The sequence below is a fragment of the Perca flavescens genome, chromosome 9 (assembly GCF_004354835.1).
Source record: "Perca flavescens isolate YP-PL-M2 chromosome 9, PFLA_1.0, whole genome shotgun sequence".
NCBI lineage: Eukaryota > Metazoa > Chordata > Actinopteri > Perciformes > Percidae > Perca > Perca flavescens.
In genome coordinates this window covers 791,946-811,875 of record NC_041339.1, presented here as the reverse complement: position 1 = coordinate 811,875, position 19,930 = coordinate 791,946, and the positions used below count along the sequence as shown (strand labels likewise).

Genomic DNA, 19,930 nt, shown 5'->3' with positions numbered 1-19,930 from the left:
TTAAGAGCAGACTTCCTAAAGTGAAAGGAAACAGCAAATTACTCTTTATTTCTAGGAGTATAATTTCAAATATATGTGGTGTCATTTTGGCTTAAACTCTCTAAAAGGTATAATGATTGATAGAACATAATGACTTAATTTGCTTTTCATGTGAAGTTGTGAAAATTGAGTCTATAAATGCTGCCATATTTGCCTTTGGGTTAGTGCATATAGTATGAAATGAGCTTCCATGAGTCTACACATTAAATTGACTGGGCCTCATTCACCAATATCTTCCTAAGTTTGTTCTTAAATTTGTTCTTAAGAAAAGGTCTACGTCTGATTCATGACATGTTCTTAAACAGGAGAGTTGTTCGCAGGTGTGTTGTTAGAATGATGAATCCCAATGTCTTCGTAAATGTAAAGCTCGTGCCCGTGGCTCCTATTTAGCATAGGTAAACGCCCCGTTAATTCCCATAAATGGGCATGAGATGGCAGGGCCGTGTGCACACTTAGAGAAATGTCCAAAAGACGTGGTAAAGACGGTGGAGGCTCCAAAAGAAAGAAAAACTTTAGTAATTCTGAAGTGGAGGTACTAATGAAAGAAGTTAGTGTAAAACGAGACATCATATTTAATATTTAGTAGAGTCAGCAGTGGATACAAAGCAGCAAATCAAACCGATGCGTGGAATGCAGTTACTGATGCAGAGAACGCTGTATCTGGAGAAGGGCGCAGAACTGATGAAGTATATAGGCTTAGGGCTGGGCGATAAAACGATAACGATATGTATCGCGATAGACACATAATCAATATCAATAGAAAATGCGGTCGATAAAACGTTCGATAACTTGTTTTTCTTCATCAGAAGAAACCAGAGGTTGTGAATCAAGTTTGGTTGCATGAACAAAGGCCCTCACTCTCTGGCAACCTAGCAACGTGGGGAGTGACACTCTAACAGCCAATCATGTAACAGTATCATGTTTGGTTGCGCCACATCGCTGTCTCGTGTTCTTCAATAACAGAACCAGCGTGGAGTGGAAAGTGAGTGCCGCAGCGAGCGAGGAAATCGTTGATAAAACAGGAAAAGTCAGTATGGCAGTTTTGGGGATTTTATAAGTCTGACCGTAGTCAGACCAATGTCGTCAGACCGTCGTCCCCACCAACACTGGTACGACCACAAACTTGTTTTACCACTTTAGCCGCGCTCACACTTTCGAGCACAGCCGTATTCGCCATCAACGTCCAACAACATCTGCAGCTGCAACACGGCACAAGCAGCAGACCACCATGGAGAGGTACTCTGCATCAGCGCCTTACTAAACACTACAAGCAGCAGAGCACCATGGAGAGGTACTCTGCATCAGCGCCTTCCTAAACACTACAAAGAAATAACGGAGGCAGACATGCTGAGCACTGTCCAGAAGCCAGGTTATCAACCTAGCACTAAACCTGCAGAAAATAGTTCCTTCTCAGGTTTCTTATATTTAGCTAACACTTTGCACTATTTTATGACACTTTATTAAGCATTTCTTACTTATTCTTTAATTTTGCACCTTAATGTTAAGAGATAATTGTTAAGTGTTCATTGTGATTTTAGACCTGTTTACATTTTAATTATTTGAGTGTTTTCCATGGTTGTGTTGACATTTCTGCTTTTATAACTGAGGGGATTATAATCAGAGCAAGTTTAAAATAAAAATGTTTAAATTTAATATATTTTTCTCCTGGTCCTTATTTTAAATAGGTCATAAAAAATATCAATAATTATCGATATTGACCGATATGAAAAACTTATATCGTGATACAGTTTTCAACCATATCGCCCAGCCCTATATAGGCTTAGCACAATTCATACACAATGGCAATGCAAAGTGCTTTACAAAGGAGCAGAAGTGAAAGTGACGTGTGTATTTATTAAAACCAACATTTAATTACATTTAAAATAGTGAAAATAATTACTTACAAAATTATAAAAGGAGAGAAATATTACATTTTAAATTAGAACGGATGAAAATGGTACAACTACTTACTTTACGCAAACGTGTCAGCTCTCAATAGTGTGTAAGAGTGCTCTTGAGTGAGCGTTTTTTGAAAATTAAACCATGTAAACCTATTCTGATACAACCTCTAAATACAATTATGAACCTAAAAATGAGCATAATATGAGCTCTTTAAGCGCTTGAAGTTCCTATAATCACTTAAGTGTATCATGCAAGAGAGACAATAAAAACAAATGGAATGATCAAAGTTGTCATATTGACATTTAAGGTGTGTTGATTGATTTACGTCGTCAACTCAAGCATTGAGAAACATGCAAGAAAACATTCCATCTTAAAAGTTGATGGTAGCTGCCGTCGGTGGCCTTTTAGCTGCTTTCAGTGAATAAAATGATTTATTCTTGGTCTAAGATGACAGGGCAGCTAAACATTCCAACCTTTCATTTTATAGTTATGGTTGACTAATGTATGTTAACTTTCCACTATATGAACAGTGGTTAAATAATGTTCAAAACGAGCCGCAATTAGGTGTGCTTTGTGACTAACCGGCAATTTCCACTGGATGCAGAACGTCTGCGGAATGTCTCCAGAACGTCTGCGGAATGTCTCCAGAACGTCGATGGAGTCATTAGGTTTCCATTAAAGTCAGTGTGTGTATTTCCACAGACTGCGGAACGTCTGCGTCCCTACTCCGTCCCAGTTCCGTCAGTCCGCAGCAGATACGCAGAGCTTCTATTTTTGACGGACGACGGAGAAATCCCCGGTAAAACGTGTAGTACTACAGGAAAAACTCGTTGAGCAGCTACCATGTCAGAAATACAACAAAAGAGCAACTGATGTATCGGTTTACAGAGCAGCCAAACCAAGAACTCAGACAATAATAATTCAAATCACTATCTAATTTCATGCTGCACACTGTGAGTAGCTGAAGGCGTGCAGCCGGTCGCCTGCAGCGATTTCTAAAACTCATCCAGTACCAAATAAATGCAGTAAAATTATTGTTCTGCTGATGCATTTTTGATGAATAATAGCTGTCAGCACTAACCTCTGATATAAACACATTTCCTGTGACTGCTTCACAATAAAAGCAACCCTGTGTTTCGCCACTACAATGCTCTTAATTTAACTAGCAGCGGTGTGAAACGCTGGCTTAGCATTATCAGTAACAGTGAGCCTGACATCTATGAGAAAGAAATTGTACTACATGAAGCATTGTTTTCGTGAATCCCTGTACGAATCCAGCGCAGGAATGTAAAGTAAAAATGTTGAATCAATAGTGCTAAAGAAAATACAGACCATGAATATCATATTGACCTGAATATGATAAAATGAATATACCTGAAAAAGTGAGGTTGTCCTATATTCGGGGTCTAGACTTTTAAACCACAATGACCAGAGCCGTCAATCAAACTCCCAACAGTCCCAAACAAAGTGGCTCAAAAGTAGGGCAAGTAAGCAAACGAATGAGAAGTTCTGATGTTAACTTTAAGATGATGATTAACTACACGGGTGGCAGTGAAGGTCAGGGGCCTCGACGGACCAGACCCGGGCAGCAGATGCTGGCTCTGGGGACGTGGAACGTCACCTCTCTGTGGGGGAAGGAGCCGGAACTGGTGCGGGAGGTGGAGCGCTACCGGTTAGATCTGGTGGGGCTTACCTCTACGCACAGTCTCGGTTCTGGAACCATACTCCTGGATAGGGGTTGGACTCTTTTCTTCTCCGGAGTTGCCCAGGGTGTGAGGCGCTGGGCGGGTGTGGGGATACTCACAAGCCCCCGGCTGAGCGCCGCTACGTTGGAGTTTACCCGGTGAGCAGAGGATCGCCCTCACGCCTGCGGGTTGGGGAAACCTCTGACTGTTGTTAGTGCATATGCACCAAACAAGAGTTCGGAGTATTCGGCCTTCTTGGAGACCTTGACTGGAGTCCTGCATGGGGCTCCAGTGGGGGACTCCATTGTTCTGCTGGGGGACTTCAACGCGCACGTGGGCAATGATGGAGACACATGGAGAGGCGTGATTGGGAGGAACGGCCTCCCTGATCTAAACCAGAGTGGTTGTTTGTTGTTGGACTTCTGTGCTAGTCATGGATTGTCAATAACAAACACCATGTTCGAACATAGGGATGCTCATAAGTGTACTTGGTACCAGAGCACCCTAGGCCAAAGGTCAATGATCGATTTTATAATCGTTTCATCTGATCTGAGGCCGTGTGTTTTGGACACTCGGGTGAAGAGAGGGGCGGAGCTGTCAACTGATCACCATCTGGTGGTGAGTTGGGTCAGGGGGTGGGGAAAGACTCTGGACAGACCTGGTAAGCCCAAACGGGTAGTGCGGATAAATTGGGAACGTCTGGAGGAGGCCCCTGTCCGACAGACTTTCAACTCACACCTCCGGCGGAGCTTTTCGTGCATCCCTGTGGAGGCTGGGGGCATTGAACCCAAGTGGACATTGTTCAAAGTTGCTGTGGTCTTCGGGTCTTAGGGGCCTCAAGGGGCGGTAACCCACGAACACCGTGGTGGACACCGGTGGTCAGGGAAGCCGTCTGACTGAAGAAGGAGTCTTTCCGGGATATGTTATCCCAGAGGACTCCGGAGGCGGTTGCAGGGTACCGAAGGGCTGCAGCCTCTGCCGTGAAAGAGGCAAAGCAGCGGGTGTGGGAGAAGTTTGGAGAAGACATGGAGAAGGACTTTCGGTCGGCACCAAGGTGCTTCTGGAAAACTGTTTGCCACCTCAGGAGGGGGAAGCAGGGAACCATCCAAGCTGTGTACAGTAAGGATGGGACACTGTTGACCTCAACTGAGGAGGTAATAGGGCGGTGGAAGGAGCACTTTGAGGAACTCAAAGTGCTCAAAGAACTCAAAGATGTGATCCTGATGGCATCATCGGCCTGCGACCTTCAGCACTCACTAGATCGGTTCGCAGCCGAGAGTGAAGCGGCTGGGATGAGGATCGGCACCTCTAAATCTGAGGCCATGGTTCTCAGCAGGAAACCAATGGAGTACCTACTCCAGGTAGGGAATGAGTCCTTACCCCAAGTGAAGGAGTTCAAGTACCTTGGGGTTTTGTTCGCGAGTGAGGGGACAATGGAGCGGGAGATTGGTCAGAGAATCGGCGCAGCGGGTGCGGTATTACATTCAATTTATCGCACCGTTGTGACGAAAAGAGAGCTGAGCCATAAGGCAAAGCTCTCGATCTACCGGTCAGTTTTCGTTCCTACCCTCACCTATGGTCATGAAGGCTGGGTCATGACCGAAAGAACGAGATCCAGGGTACAAGCGGCCGAAATGGGTTTCGTCAGGAGGGTGGCTGGCGTCTCCCTTAGAGATAGGGTGAGAAGCTCAGTCATCCGTGAGGAGCTCGGAGTAGAGCCGCTGCTCCTTCACGTCGAAAGGAGCCAGTCGAGGTGGTTCGGGCATCTGGTAAGGATGCCCCCTGGGCACCTCCCTAGGGAGGTGTTTCAGGCACGTCCAGCTGGGAGGAGGCCTCGGGGAAGAACCAGGACTAAGTGGAGGGATTATATCTACAACCTGGCCTGGGAACGCCTCGGGATCCCCCAGTCGGAGCTGGTTAATGTTGCTCGGGAAAGGGAAGTTTGGGGTCCCCTGCTGGAGCTGCTCCCCCCGCGACCCGACACCAGATAAGCGGACGAAGATGGATGGATGGATGGTGATTAACAAAGCAGAGTCGCCAAACAACTGCCAAGCAGCGAAGAAATATGGTGTTACAGAATATAATGTACGGAGATAGCGAGCCCAAAAAGAAAAGCATACCGGTGTCCCCAAACCGGCCACTTCTTTAAGATTGAGCGGAGGGTGTGTGAATATGTGAACAAAAAACGAAATGAGGGACTGCCCATGCCTCAGGCTATCATTCAAATGAAAGCCTGGGAAATGGCAAGAGAGTTGACCATGGTCCGCCACCGAGTTTAAAGCCAGCCTCGCTGGTGCAGACAAAGGATGTGGCGTAAAGGACTGTGTTTGCGGCGGAGGACAAGTCTCGCCTAACGCTTGTATGTCAGACATTTACAAACGTGATTATGGTATACAGGTGTACCATATTTAAATGTAAAATGACAATTTTGTTTCTTTTTAATTTATTTTATTTTATTAGGGCCCGAGCGCCGACAGCGGCGAAGGCCCTATTGAAACTGAAGGAATTATTATTGTTTCTTTTCCCGTCAAATGAATTGGCTTTTTGAGGGCCTTAACATATTCAAAAACTCACCAAATTTGGCGGTTGCATCAAGTCTGGTGAAAATTTACGTATTTTAAGGGTTTCGGGAATAGGCGCACAAAAATGGCTCGCTAGCGGCCCCTAGAAAGTTAAGAAAATTGAGCCCCTGCAGTGCGTTTAACGTAGACTCACAAAACTTGGTACACATATATAACATGTCAAGATGTTTCATATCATTTGAACCGTTTAAGGTAGAGTCTTGTGTGAGGTGTCATTGAACTCAGCAGAGACTTCCTTCTTCATTGGTGATGGTTTGGCCCGCCCCCTATGTTCAAGCCACGCCCCCTTTTATTACTAATGGCCCGATTGATGTAAACACTTGTGTGAGGTATCATTGAACTCAGCAAAGACTTCCTTCTTCATTGGTGATGGTTTGGAACCCATTTAAGGGGGGTGTTAACTGCTCTTCAGATCTCTGCAGGGTAAATCTAGACAGCTAGCTAGACTATCTGTCCAATCTGAGTTTTCTGGTGCACGACTAAAACTACTTTTGAACGTTCACATGTTCCACCAAAACAAGTTCCTTCCTGAGACCATTTTGCAGAGGCACTGTTGCTACGTCCGGCAAGACGATTGTGATTGGTTTAAAGAAATGCCAATAAACCAGAGCATGTTTTTCTCCCATTCAGAAAGGCTGTGTAGACTAGCCAGACCCTCCTCCGCAGCACTGTAGAGGAAGGTCTGGCAATGCGAGACTACACTTCATGTAAATCCCAAGAAAATAATTCATAACTAACATTTCTATCATTACAACCACAGACAATGACTGCCCAGCGAAACTGGTCCAAGTGAAAACACAGCAAATACAAACTACAGAGCAGGACACTTAGCACATACCTGGACATAATCATAACATATGACGCTGTCTGTAGCTGGTGTGTTCACACAAAAGCTGGCACAGTGAATGTGCTCTTGGCCTGTCAAATTACAGCACTTTTCCTCTAAAGTGGAGCACTCTTTCTTAAATGCATTACATACACCTCATATCCCTGCTCTCAGCGAGCTTTAAATGAGACTGTGTTCTTCACGCACATAAGAAAAGACTCAAACCTTCAACTTTCTGCACCTCAATGTGCATTTAGCTGCAAGATGACCAAATTAACAAGATAAACATTAAGTTAGAAATTGGTGGTTATCTACAAAGGTTTTGGGTCAGCACATGAAAACATACTGTTGATGTCATCCTAGATCTGATTACAGTATTGGATCTCCAATTAGAGAGAACCAGCTACTAACATGCCTAACTGTTATGGAAAATACTGTTGTTATATCGCCCGACCCTACTGTGTTCCTCTCCTGTTTGTGAATTTCCAGATGCCCTTTGATTAATTTGTTACAGTGTGCAGAAAACATCCAGTCAGCAATACTTTGAATCTGCTGGAAAATATTTCACATGAGAGCTTTCTTGGAAAACACTTAGTAGCACCAAAACTCCACACTGCTGTCTCTCAGCAACAATAATGGACGGCTCGCTCGGTGGCATTTTTTTTTACGATTATTTTTTTTGGCATTTTAGGCCTTTATTTGCATAGGAAAGCTTAGACTTCAAAGGGGAGAGAGAGGGGGAAGTCATGCAGCAAAGGGGCGCCTATATGGGCGCCTGCTCTACCAGGTGAGCTAACCAGGCACCCTGCACACACACTCATACTTTATGTCTCATCATGTGTGCAAACATGAAATGGGGGAAGCTGTGGGACACCTCAGGCTGGGGCCCGATGTTGTCACATTAACACGATTAGACGAAGCACTCCATGCAAAACGGGACATTAATTGAACGTCTGTAATGTTTATCAACGTGGTTGTGTATTCAAATAAGCAGCGATATGTGCTCGGTGGAGGCAAGCCACGGAAGTGCAGAAGGACAAAGGCTGATTACTGCTGTGCAATTTGTGGGCCAGTGGTGTGACTGAGGTTGGTGAGACAGAAAGATAGCAGGTTGTAAAATCAGGAAGTAGACAGGTGATGATAACAGATGTGGGTGACTTCCTGCACATTACTAAAAGGAATTAACGGTATCGAGACAAACCGTTTGAATGAGGCAAATCATCCAGCGGAAGAGACGGATCTCGCTAATACAAATGCCGGTCTTGTTCCACAGAATATGTAAAGTCTGAGCCTAGATAAAAGGGGGCTGCTGATTGCTTACTTTGATACATGGCAGAAAACTTTAATGGATGGCAATCAACGTGGTGTGCAAAATGTATTCCTGCAATTCCTGGTAAAGGGATTAATAGATTTTTGCATAATATAACAGATTCTACACACAGTGAGTTTCCTCAGGCACCTGTTGTACCTGTAAGATATATCACATCAAATGTGATACTCTGCCAGAGGGCGTTGGTGAAATCTATTTCACACTTACAGTTTATAACATATGGGATGGAAATATACAATGGAAATATAATCTTGATTCCGGCAGGTGCACTAAAAGTCTATTTTCAGACAGGTCAAGAAACTAACATTAATCTATTATGCATTTCAAATAAATTTGTTGATAACACTTTATAATAATGGTACATGAATTTATCATGAATTCATGCATGCCTTCATGCATGAAAAAGCATGAATTCATTCATGTAGTACTTCATGAACTCTCAGTAATGTACAATGATTAATAGTATCTCATTCATGACTTAATGCAGGAACAATACGTTAATTAATGCATCAATTAAGGTATTTGAATAATCATGATTTCTGATTTATTAATGATTTTCCGGGTTTCTTCATCGGTAAATCTATAGTTAAAGTGACAGGCTAAAGAAACTGAATTGTAGTGTTGTAATCATGATTAACAAAACATTACTTCATTACTTCAAAATGTTTGTGGCCCCTCAAATGAAGTGCTGATCTGCTCCATCTTTAACAATGATAAATAAGATATGATGAATGAATGAATTCATGCTTTGTCATGCATGAAGCCATGCATGAATTCATGATAATTCATGTAACATTATTATAAAGTGTTACCAATTAGTCTTTTCTTTATCAGCAAATACATTTTTACACATTTAACACCAAATTAGTCGAAAAGCATCAATCAAGAATACACATTTTAATTTTACTAGATTGATTTCTGTAATATAATACTTGCAATATGAATAAAAGGCAACTCCACTAATTATGGAAAACAGGGGGTTGAGAATACAGGTTTGGGATGCTGCTAATGCTCTTTTGCTCTGAGAGATTCCTAGACTGACTGACTTGAAGTTTTCCCTTCTCTCTGGGATACCACATTTCTCTTCAGAGACTCAACTCTCACATTCATTCTCTAATCGTACAGAGGCATATGACCCTGAGGATGGGAATAAAAGAAGAAGAAATTACTTTCATTAAGAAATTCAGATTTCCCCCATCCTTTTGATCTTGTGCCAGAAGAACATTTATGCTGATGAAATGCATAAATAAAGTTCTTAAATTATCCCGTTCCTCTTTAGCGCATGTATCAGAGTTGGAGAACTTCCAGACAAGACAACTATAATCACAGTGAGTGCCTCTGAACAGGATGAATTTAAGAGATGGCCTGCCACTGGTTTAAACGTCACGTAGCTCAAATTACAGACTTTAACGGTAAAGTGCATATCAATCTATTTCCGGCAAGTGATGTGAAGGAACATCGTATGTATGTATGTGTTCATGTCATATGTCGGACGAATCAACAATATCAGTGTGTGTTTGAATTTATTTCTTAGGACCAATAATCATCATTCCAAGATATTTTCTGAAAAGAAAATACTTTATATATCAGGAGTTATTTTTAAGCTGCACTGGTCATCAAGATGCTTCATTCCTCATCCGCCAAAAACAAAGCCCTGACCTTCTCATTAACTAGCAAACTGCAAGCTGGTACAAGCCCAATCATCTCTCTTTAAAAGTTTCTTATCTACAATCCGCAAAGTGGAAGTATTATATAGGCAAAGAACTGCCTGACAACATTTGTTTTAGTGTGGCTTCCATCTGTTGGAGGGGGGCTGTAGAAGACCCCCAGACTTTTTCCAAACATAAGCTGTAAATTATCTAAATTTTCACAACCTGTCTTTTAAAAGAGCGCTCCACATATTTAGCATCACAGTACTAACACTGTTATAGGAATGCATTGTTGTTCCTTGTCCAAACTTGGTGCCTACATTGCCCACAATGCAACTCGGTCGCTTGGAGCTGCTGGCCTCGAGCAGAGATGAGCAGTGGGCTCAAGGCTCCATGAAGTGCTCTCAGTCAGCCAAATTTTGTCCAGTGGCCACTGCAGCGACAAATCACCCCGCGTCCCAAAAAGGATTGTAAATGAAAATTTGTAAAACTGTTGTCAGGACAACCCGAAATGCAAACAAGGTCGATTTGGACTCTTTCTACTCTGAATTTTTAATCCATGGACTTCTTATATTTGAAAAACTTCCCTCGAGCCGAGAAAAGTGATTTAAAAAAACTGTGATGTCACTACAATATAAAGTCTCTGGGCCGTGCTGGAACTCGTGGGCGGGGCAAGCGGGAGAAACACTCCTGAGCATATTCAGTTGGCCACAGGGGTCTCCCTTCCTCCACAGCTCCAGATTTGTTTTGTACATTTTTAAACTAGTAGTTTTTTTTAGACCCAGCTGACTCACGTGACTTGAGGACATTTGTCAGACACACAGCTCCCCCTGGAGCCACTAAAGGCTTTATACAACTTTGCTGACATATGCAGTAGCACTACCGGTAGTCTCGCTTTGCCAGACCACCCACACGCCGCGGAGCAGAGGAAGGTCTGGCTTTATTGGCATGTCTTTAAACCAATCATAATTGTCATGGGTGGAGCTAAACGACGCACAGAGCATTTGTAAAATAGTCGTGCAACAGAAAACTCTGATTGGACAGATAGTCTAGCTAGCTGTCTGGATTTACTCACAAATCCACCGGAGGTTAAAATTCCAACACAAAAAAAGCGAAAGGTAACGGACATACATGCATCCGCCGGAATTTCCTGCAACACCGGAGCAATCCCGGAAGTGGAACGTCAAGGATATACCCTAGCTACACTATCTGTCCAATCTGAGTTTTCTGTTGTTCCTTCCGAGCCTATTTTGCAGCGGCACTGCAGCTTTTCTCCTCCAGCGCGCTTTGGAGGAGGGTCTGGCAAAGCGAGACTACACTACCGGAGACATGTCAACAGACTTTGGTGTGCATAATTGGAGGAGTTCCCCTTTAATGAATATATTTTCTGTACTATCTTCATTTGAACCTGGAGACGCTGACCCTCTTACTAATTTTAAGACTTTTTTTTACAAAACACAACAAATTAAATCCAAAAATCTAAATCACATATTTCTTATTTACTTCCCGTCTCAGCTCAATGACATGGAACTTACCCAGGATATTGCTGACAGTAAGAAACCTTGACTGGACCGATGACAAAACTGAACCATATTCAAATGAAACTGAATGACAGAAACACTTCTGCAAAACTATTTTCTTGTGGTTTTGCAAGATGATGCGTCTTTCCTGACAATATTGTGCCAGGAAATACTTTCCTGTGTGTTGCTCAACATAGCGACAGGAAAATAGGTCACAGTTTTGGAAGAAGGAATAAAAAAAAAAAACACCCACAATTAAAAATAACTGCAGAAACCTTCAGGGATATCTCACTGCCAGTCATTTCTTCAGTCTGGTCAACTTTGGATCAGAAGAGTGATTTAGAAAAGTAAAAATGAGGAAACAGAAGAAACAGAATCTTCTCTGTTATGTAATCCACAAAGAGAATGAACACCATGTTACATTCTAACATGATTTTAACACTCATTTAATAACTCTAGTGCAAATAAAACCATATCTGACTGCTTATCAGCTGCAACTCCAGATAGTTATGCATCAGCTCACTGAATGATGTGCGAGAGAAAACAATATAATCATCTAATTCACCCAGGAAGACATATCAAAAACAAAAATCCTCTATTATAAAAAAGACAATGAATGCATCTCTGATAACATTATTCCGTGGGAACAAATGAATGATCTATCAGGTTGGACTGGGCCAAAAAGAATGAAGTAGTGGGTAGCCAGGACAAGTTTTGCGCTAGCCTTGGGTATTTGCTGCTCTCGACTATCACATGACTACCACTATTAACATTTGGCTTTGATGTCACTGTCAACACTAGAGACCATCTTGCGATGGGATCACACCAGCCACGACGCCACAATCGTAACAGTGGCGTAAAGTGTGTGTGTGTGTGTGTGTGTGTGTGTGTGTGTGTGTGTGTGTGTATGTGTATCCTACTAGAGATGTCCTACTAGAGATACCGATACCAGTATCGGAAAAGCCTCCGATACTGCCTAAAATGCTAGTAATTAAGCCCAGAAGAAAATCTACTTAAAGGGGTGATAGAATGCAAAACCGATTTTACCCTGTCATAGTTGAATAACGACAGTTCGGTGGGTAAATAGGACATACATAGAAGCTCAAAGTCCCACTGACACCCCTTTACTATGAAAATTTCATATTTTGAAACTGCCGCTGAAAACGGGCGAATCCCAACAAAGCTGGAAGTTGACGTCAACCTCCCAAAAACCGGAACCTTTGTCAGCCCATGGGTGTATTAAGAGAACAGTCACGCCCCAACATTTACATAGGCTACACAACTGACCTGAGATCAGGTAGTCTTCTGAATCTAGCTAGGTCGCGCAGATCTCTGCTATTCCATTACAAAATTCACTTCTGAAACTTTTTTATGCGAGAAATCAACTATGTAAGGCTCAAATATGGGCCGTTTTACGAAAATGGATGGCTAATTGCAAATTTTGTCCAACTGTGTGTCGGAGTTCAGCGCCGGTGCTGCCTGGGTTGTTTCCTCGCCGCCCGACCTGCCTTCCTTTACACACCCCGGCCTGCTCTGAGGTACTTGGAGCTCCGTCACGACTGGCAGCCCACAGCACTCCATACCCGCTCAAAGTCACCGGTTTTAGGATAATGGACTAAACGCTGGTGCTCTGACAGAGCTCCAGGGCTTGCAGCTCCCCTCTTCCTGCTAGCTAAATGCCCGGTGTGTGTGAGTGAGAGCACGGTCAGCGAGCTTGTTACACCAGCAATCTGTTACCACAGGTTCCAGTTAATCTTTTAATGTGTGTAATTATAATGTGTTGAGTTATTTAAACAAACGATTGGGGAAATAAACGCCGCTTGTCAGCGAGTCTCATTGATAGTGCCTGCGGCTGGATGTAGCTCTATCAATGAGAGCTAGCTCCTCTTAGAATTCCTCTGAAATTCACAAATATTCATTAACTTGCAATCGGACACCGTGTTAGCTTTATAAGACATTTAGGGAGATCTTGTATAAGTGGCGTGATGAAATTCAAACTGTAAATATACAGAAATTACGCCAGAAATGAAGCTAACTATCCGTGATTTTGTAGCTAGCTACACATAGCTAGGATTGAAGGGACAGTCATAGCTAACGATACCCCCACTGTTCACAAAAATTCATTAATTTGAAATCGGACACCATTGTTAGCTTTATAAGACATTTAGGGAGATCTTGTATAAGTGGCATGATGAAATTCAAACTGTAAATATACAGAAATTATGCCAAAAATGAAGCTAACTATCCGTGATTCATAGCTAGCTACACATAGCTAGGATTGAAGGGACAGTCATAGATAACAAAACCCCCACTGTTCACAAAAATTCATTAACTTGAAATCGGACACCGTTGTTAGCTTTATAAGACCTTCAGAGATATGTTGTATAAGTGGCGTGACAAAATTCAAACTGTAAATATAGCTAGTTATGCTGACAGCCAGCCAAGATTAACTGGAACTGTTGTAAGAGATTGCTGGTGTAACAAGCTCGCTGACCGCGCTATCACTCTCACACACGGGCCATTTAGCTAGCAGGAAGAGTGGAGCTGCAGGCCGGGATCTGTGGAGGAAGGCAGGCCGTGCAGCGAGGCAGCAACACAGGCAGCACCGGCAGCTGAACTCCGACACACAGTCTTACCAAATTTGCAATAAGCCATCAATTTTCGTAAAACGTCCCATATTTGAGCTTTATCTCGTTGATTTCTCGCTTAAAAAAGTCTCAGAAGTGAATTTAATAACGTAATAGTCGAATATATACATCCAGCAGACACAGAGCAACTTAACGTTCATTTAGAGTCACGTTTAAGTCCAATATTCACTCCACTACCTTCAGAGAAAAATATTTGGCTCTCAAGCTGACAGAAACTGCAGAGTCAGGTGATAATTCTCTGGTGCTTTGTCATTATGAGCGTTCAGTCATTTGAATCCACTGTTAGTATACTATACTAACTGTTGGTATACTAACAATGGAGACTACCTAATATAGATTAGAGGAACTTTTGTCTCCCCCCCCCTCTGGCAGTTAGAGTAATTACACAAACACAGTTGACACTTGCTTATGACGTATGCCTGCAGGGGAGCTCCCCGTGTCGATCGCTTTCTTTTTTTGACTTTAATCCATCCTGTGAACGCAGAGTTCATTTTGTTTCAGAAGCATCCACACGGAAACTTTTCTTGGACACTTCTTAGGATTTTCCTCCGTAGCTTCCGCCATACTCCTAACTACAGATGGGTTAAAATAATGGATTCTCCAATTAAAATTGATCTTTGTGGGCGCCTGGGTAGCTCACCTGGTAGAGCAGGCGCCATATATAGAGGTTTTGCTCCTCGACGCAGCGGCTGTGGGTTGGACTCCGCCCTGCGGCCCTTTGCTGCATGTCATTCCCCCCTCTCTCTCCCCTTTCATGTTTCATGTCTTCAGCTGTCCTATATAAATAAAGGCCTAAATGTTTGTTTGAGTGATCTGATATTGATTAATAAAATCCAAAAATCGATCTTTTAACATATGCATTTCCACCATGGATGTATAACTAAAAAGTACTTTAAACAAACTTTTGGGGGTCAATAAAACATTAAGGTGGTGCATTTAAAAAGAAAATTGAGGGTTGCTTCTTGCTTGTACAATTTACAGCATATGTTCTATGAGAATCTCTTTTATAGCCAAGCAAAATTGGTAATGTAATTGTTTGAAATGTCGAATCGGGACCTTGTGAATCTGAATTGAAAGGTTCGGGAAATCATTGGTGATACCCAGCCCTACTCCGAGCTGCTGCTCTATCACAGTGGTCTCCTCCCCCTTTAGCTCTGGCATCACTTCCTGTGTGCTGGCGCGGGAAAGTCGCCACGACACCACAACTCCGGTATACTGATAAACACAGAGATCTTTCCCTGGTGGCAATAGCCTTAATTAGCATTGTGTGAACTTTTTTGGCAAGGGCTTGAATATAACGGACGTTCATTTACATGTAAAAGTCCTCCACTCCAGCATTGACATTATTACTAATCGTTGTTGTTAGAGAGCTGACTAGCACCTACGGTTACTGAGCTAATGGTAACTGCTAGTCTGCTAACACATTCAAAGAGCTTACATTTTGATATCAAACACAAGACACTGCACACTCAACAAGACAAATCTTGTTAGTGACATTGTTCACAGCATCTTCTCATGTCTATGATTTTCAACACTATCTGTCATTAAAAGTTGTGTAACTGCAAGTAATCACTTTCAGGGGAAGACAACATTAAAAGACAGTTTCACTAAGTGACCAAAAACAAAACTGAGCCAAAACAAAAAGAGGAAATGGATATGTGTGGCGAGAGGTGGCAGCTTGCTGGGTTTTTCATGAAAACGTGGTTGTCTAAAGTGTAAAAAATACATAAAAATAACACTGAACCTGAAACATGGACACATAAATAACCAGAGTGAGTCAAAATGAGATGGTGAGGCAGAAAAAAAAGTGACTTACAATATAGCAAGGCTCACAATATGCCTTCTTCTCCACAGCGTAGAAAGGCTTGCCTCGCAGCTTGCTGCTGCAGGTCATGCAGACGAAGCAGTCGACATGGAAGACCTGGTCCATGGCGGTGCAGCCGGTGCCTTCACCCACTACGTTCTCTCCACAGCTGGCACAGCGCCCTGGGGAGAGGGAGAGGGAGAAGACAGATTCTGTAGAAATCCACACATATTCCACTCACAGAAAAACACAAGGATCAAAACATATGATCCAATCATGTACAGTATATTGTTATGCTGGAGAGGCGTGAAGTGTGAATCCGTGTCCATGCACTGGCAGATGCTCTGATCATAGTAAACAGCTAGGACTGGGCTATATGGAGAAAAATCAAATATCACAATGTTTTTGACCAAATACATCAATGTCGATATCGCCACGAAAAATGTAGCGTTGACTATTGGTGCTTTCACAAAATATTTACACAATGAGATTTGTGATAAATATTCATCAGTAATGTGGATATAATGACTATGTGGGTAAAGGCAAATAATAGAACATCTAGAACAGTCTGATAAGTTCATAAAATTGAGCTTTTAAAACCAGGAAAAGACAACACTTATGTCATATTACGATATCTAAAATCTAAGATGATATCTAATCTCATATCACAAGATGGATTTATATTATATTATATAAGCAGCTTGAGCTGACAGGAAGCATCTTACAGTGGGCAGAGAATCTCTCAAACTTTCAGGATAGTGATACGACATCCCCAACCCAACCAGGTCAAATATCTAGAACTACTCTGTTTATTGAATAGTTTCATGATATAAAGAGATTTTAGAGGAAAGTAAAGTAGGCTAACTAATGATTATTTCCATGATTATTTATAGGGGATGGCCCAAAGTCAGAGCAAATCTACGGCTCGGTTTGACATAAAACCTTCCTGTTCATCAAAAGGTACAAGCCTGTGTGCACAAAAACATAAGGGGAGAAGTTAACTACAACTCTTACGGTGTATCTCGGTAAGAAACATCCAATCACAGAGCTTGAAATTAGGGATAGACTGATTATTGCCCCTGGCCGATTATAGGGCTGTTTTTTTGGCAGTTTGCAGATTTATCTGTATCAGCGTTTTATTTGTCTAATAACCGATAATGTTAATGAATTAAAAAGTGTTCTACTACCCACCCCCCCCCAAAAACTATCTGACTCTCTCTTACTGGCTATTATGTTGAAAGTTTCTCATTTATTAAATAATTGCTTAAAGCATTTAAACAAAGTTTTGTGTTGGAGTTTGTAACATTCCAAAATCTTAACTTTGACTTAAAGATTTTCATCTTCAAAATATCAGTTATTGGTTTTATTAACTACTAATAATCGGTAACGGCCTTGAAAAAACAGTATCGGTCGATCCCTACTTAAAATTCTATTATGCTCGCAGCTAACGGCTAAATAAACAAATCAATCAAATTCTGGATCAATTTCGGATAATAATATGGCAACTATGGTGCTGTGTTCTGTTCACAACTGCAACAACTGCAACAACTACAGTTATTTTGCTGCAGCTTTGATTTGCACTTCAGACTGGCCTCTTCTCCATAGCAGTTGAGGCTCATGGGTATTGTAGTATTTAGAGCCATTCGTCAAAGTGATGCGATTGCCAAGAAAACAACGTTGAAATGTTAAAAAGTGATGGCCATCACATAAACCAATGGGGTCGTTTAATTAGCAAAAAATTGCAGAAAATGCTGATCACACTTCTGGATGCCCAAGGAGACATCTTTGAGCTTCAGCTTGTTTTGCCTGATCAACAGTCCAAAACCCAAATGTATTCAACTTACAATTAAATAACGAGAGGAGAAAAGCAGCAAATCTGGAGTTATTTATCATTCTTGCTTGATAAATGGGTAAAGGCCTAACTGACTACACTGTAATAAATTTCATGTTAGTTTAACTTGGAAATGCAAGTTCCCTTGCTGCCTTGAAAATCGAAGTTCACTCAAATTGAAGACTGCCTTTGTTTCAACTTAGAAATTAAAGTTAATGATGTTGATGTAACTACAGTGTTCTAATTTTGTTAAAGTTGTTCTTTTAGTTGATTTAACTTTTTATTACTTGGTTTAACTTCATACTTTAAGTTAAAACAAATCATTTATTTTCTTTTATAATGCAAGAAACCTTCCTTGCCTAGTATAACAGACATACCTTTCTGCTTTATTTCAACTCACAGTTTCAAGTTAAAACAACATAACCACATTTATAGCGGAGATACCGTGGGTGCTTGGGTGGGGTCACCCCAGGGCCGTGTGCAAAATAGCAGCTTCTCTACTGATCTTGCAGCACTTGACATAAATTGGCCGCTAGTGAAGTGACACGCCGCAGATTAATGGCTGAAGGAAGCCCATTACTGCTCAATGTCTAACACCGTAATACTCCACCTCTTATCAAACGTAACAGTCACTTAATTCATGGTTAGAAATGTAAACCAGCACAACAATGAGAATTACCAAGCAACAAAACACTACATTCTAAGCACACGTTTAATAAACGTAATTCATAAAGTTACATTTGTATTTTGAACAAACTGCAAACTTTTCAGCAAATTTTAATACAACTCTATTTACCTTGCATCATGGGAATTGGCCAGCCAATGAACCAGTTGCAGTCCTGACTGCGACTGCAGTCCTGACTGCAACTGGTTGATAAATTAACTTACATACCTAAGTTCAATCAACACATAAATTTTTTTAAATAGTCAACCCAACGAATAAATGCAAGTTTAACTTTCAAAAACTCATAAAGTTGAGTTCAAAATCGACAACTTGTATAAGCTTGTTCAGTTAAAAATAAGAAATAAGTGGACATAGCTAAATGGATCTGTAATATTTTACAGTGTATCAGTGTACTAACGTTGCTGATGAACTTTCTGCTGATAAATCAATTGTTTTTGACCTAGAATTAGGTTAAGGTGTTTTTGCTACTTGTCTCCATTTATTGCTGTTCATCTCTGTCTGATTAGGAGTTGTTCAACCACAGGATCCATAGGCTGAGCTGTTGACCATGCATCCACTCATACTTCTGTGTTCCAAAAATGTGGAGCTATCCCTTTAAATGCTTCATTTCCTGATGTCAGAAGTGCCTAATCTTCATTTCTGTTTCAAACAGTGGATAAGGAAGGATTAAATACTATAATTATGGCACATTAAAGAAACTATACACATCACCAAAGTGTGACATGGGCGACATCTATTTAAAAAAGAAAATCAGGCTTTAAATGATAAAAAAGAAAACTTTAGAAGTACAACTAAGTCTTTGTAAAAGGGACACAAGTGAACTGATATTATTGCGCCAGAAAGCGCCTGGTTGCATATTGCGGGACATGGCATTTGGATATCTTTAATTGAGTTGGAGATATCTTTAATTGAGTTTAAGATGTCCTCGACTCAATGCAAGTTATCTTCAACCCAATTAATAACACTGTCAATTTAATTACTGGTATCTTACAATAATAGGGTTTAAAAAGATATCTGAGAATGTTTTATTTTTTACACATCTGAGGACAGATGCAATCTCTCAGAGGAAGTATGATACAGTATATTTAATTAATTCAAGTTCAGTTGTATGGATCATTTTTTGTTCCTTTTCATTTTTTGCTTCATCTGAAGGCTGATTTGGGGCGATGATTGACACTCTGTATGTTCTGAACAGAGCAGTTCAAGCGTGTTACAGACAGAGGCGAGACACTAACCGGGGGAGATAGAGTATCTGATGCTTGCATTTTCACAGTTCCACTCGCTGTTTTTTGTATAAAAAAATTCAAACAGAGTGTAAAGGGGAATCTGTCTCAGGTATCAGCACAACGTTTGGAAGTCATATGTTGCTGAGATCAAATATCTGCTTGACTGCGAGGCCCACTAATGGTATTCTAATCTCCGATAACTC

The 19,930-nt window shown here is 41.5% G+C and overlaps 1 protein-coding gene across 4 annotated transcripts in view; it reads right to left on the bottom strand.

The window, feature by feature from the left end:
* The window catches only part of lpp (LIM domain containing preferred translocation partner in lipoma), a 178,549-nt gene that overhangs the window by 16,732 nt on the left and 141,887 nt on the right, over positions 1-19,930 (bottom strand). For all 4 annotated transcript variants that reach the window (XM_028587317.1, XM_028587318.1, XM_028587319.1 and 1 more), the window contains one exon: positions 15,998-16,167. In XM_028587317.1, coding sequence (XP_028443118.1) covers positions 15,998-16,167 — 170 coding nt within the window. The remainder of the gene's footprint in view (positions 1-15,997; positions 16,168-19,930) is intronic.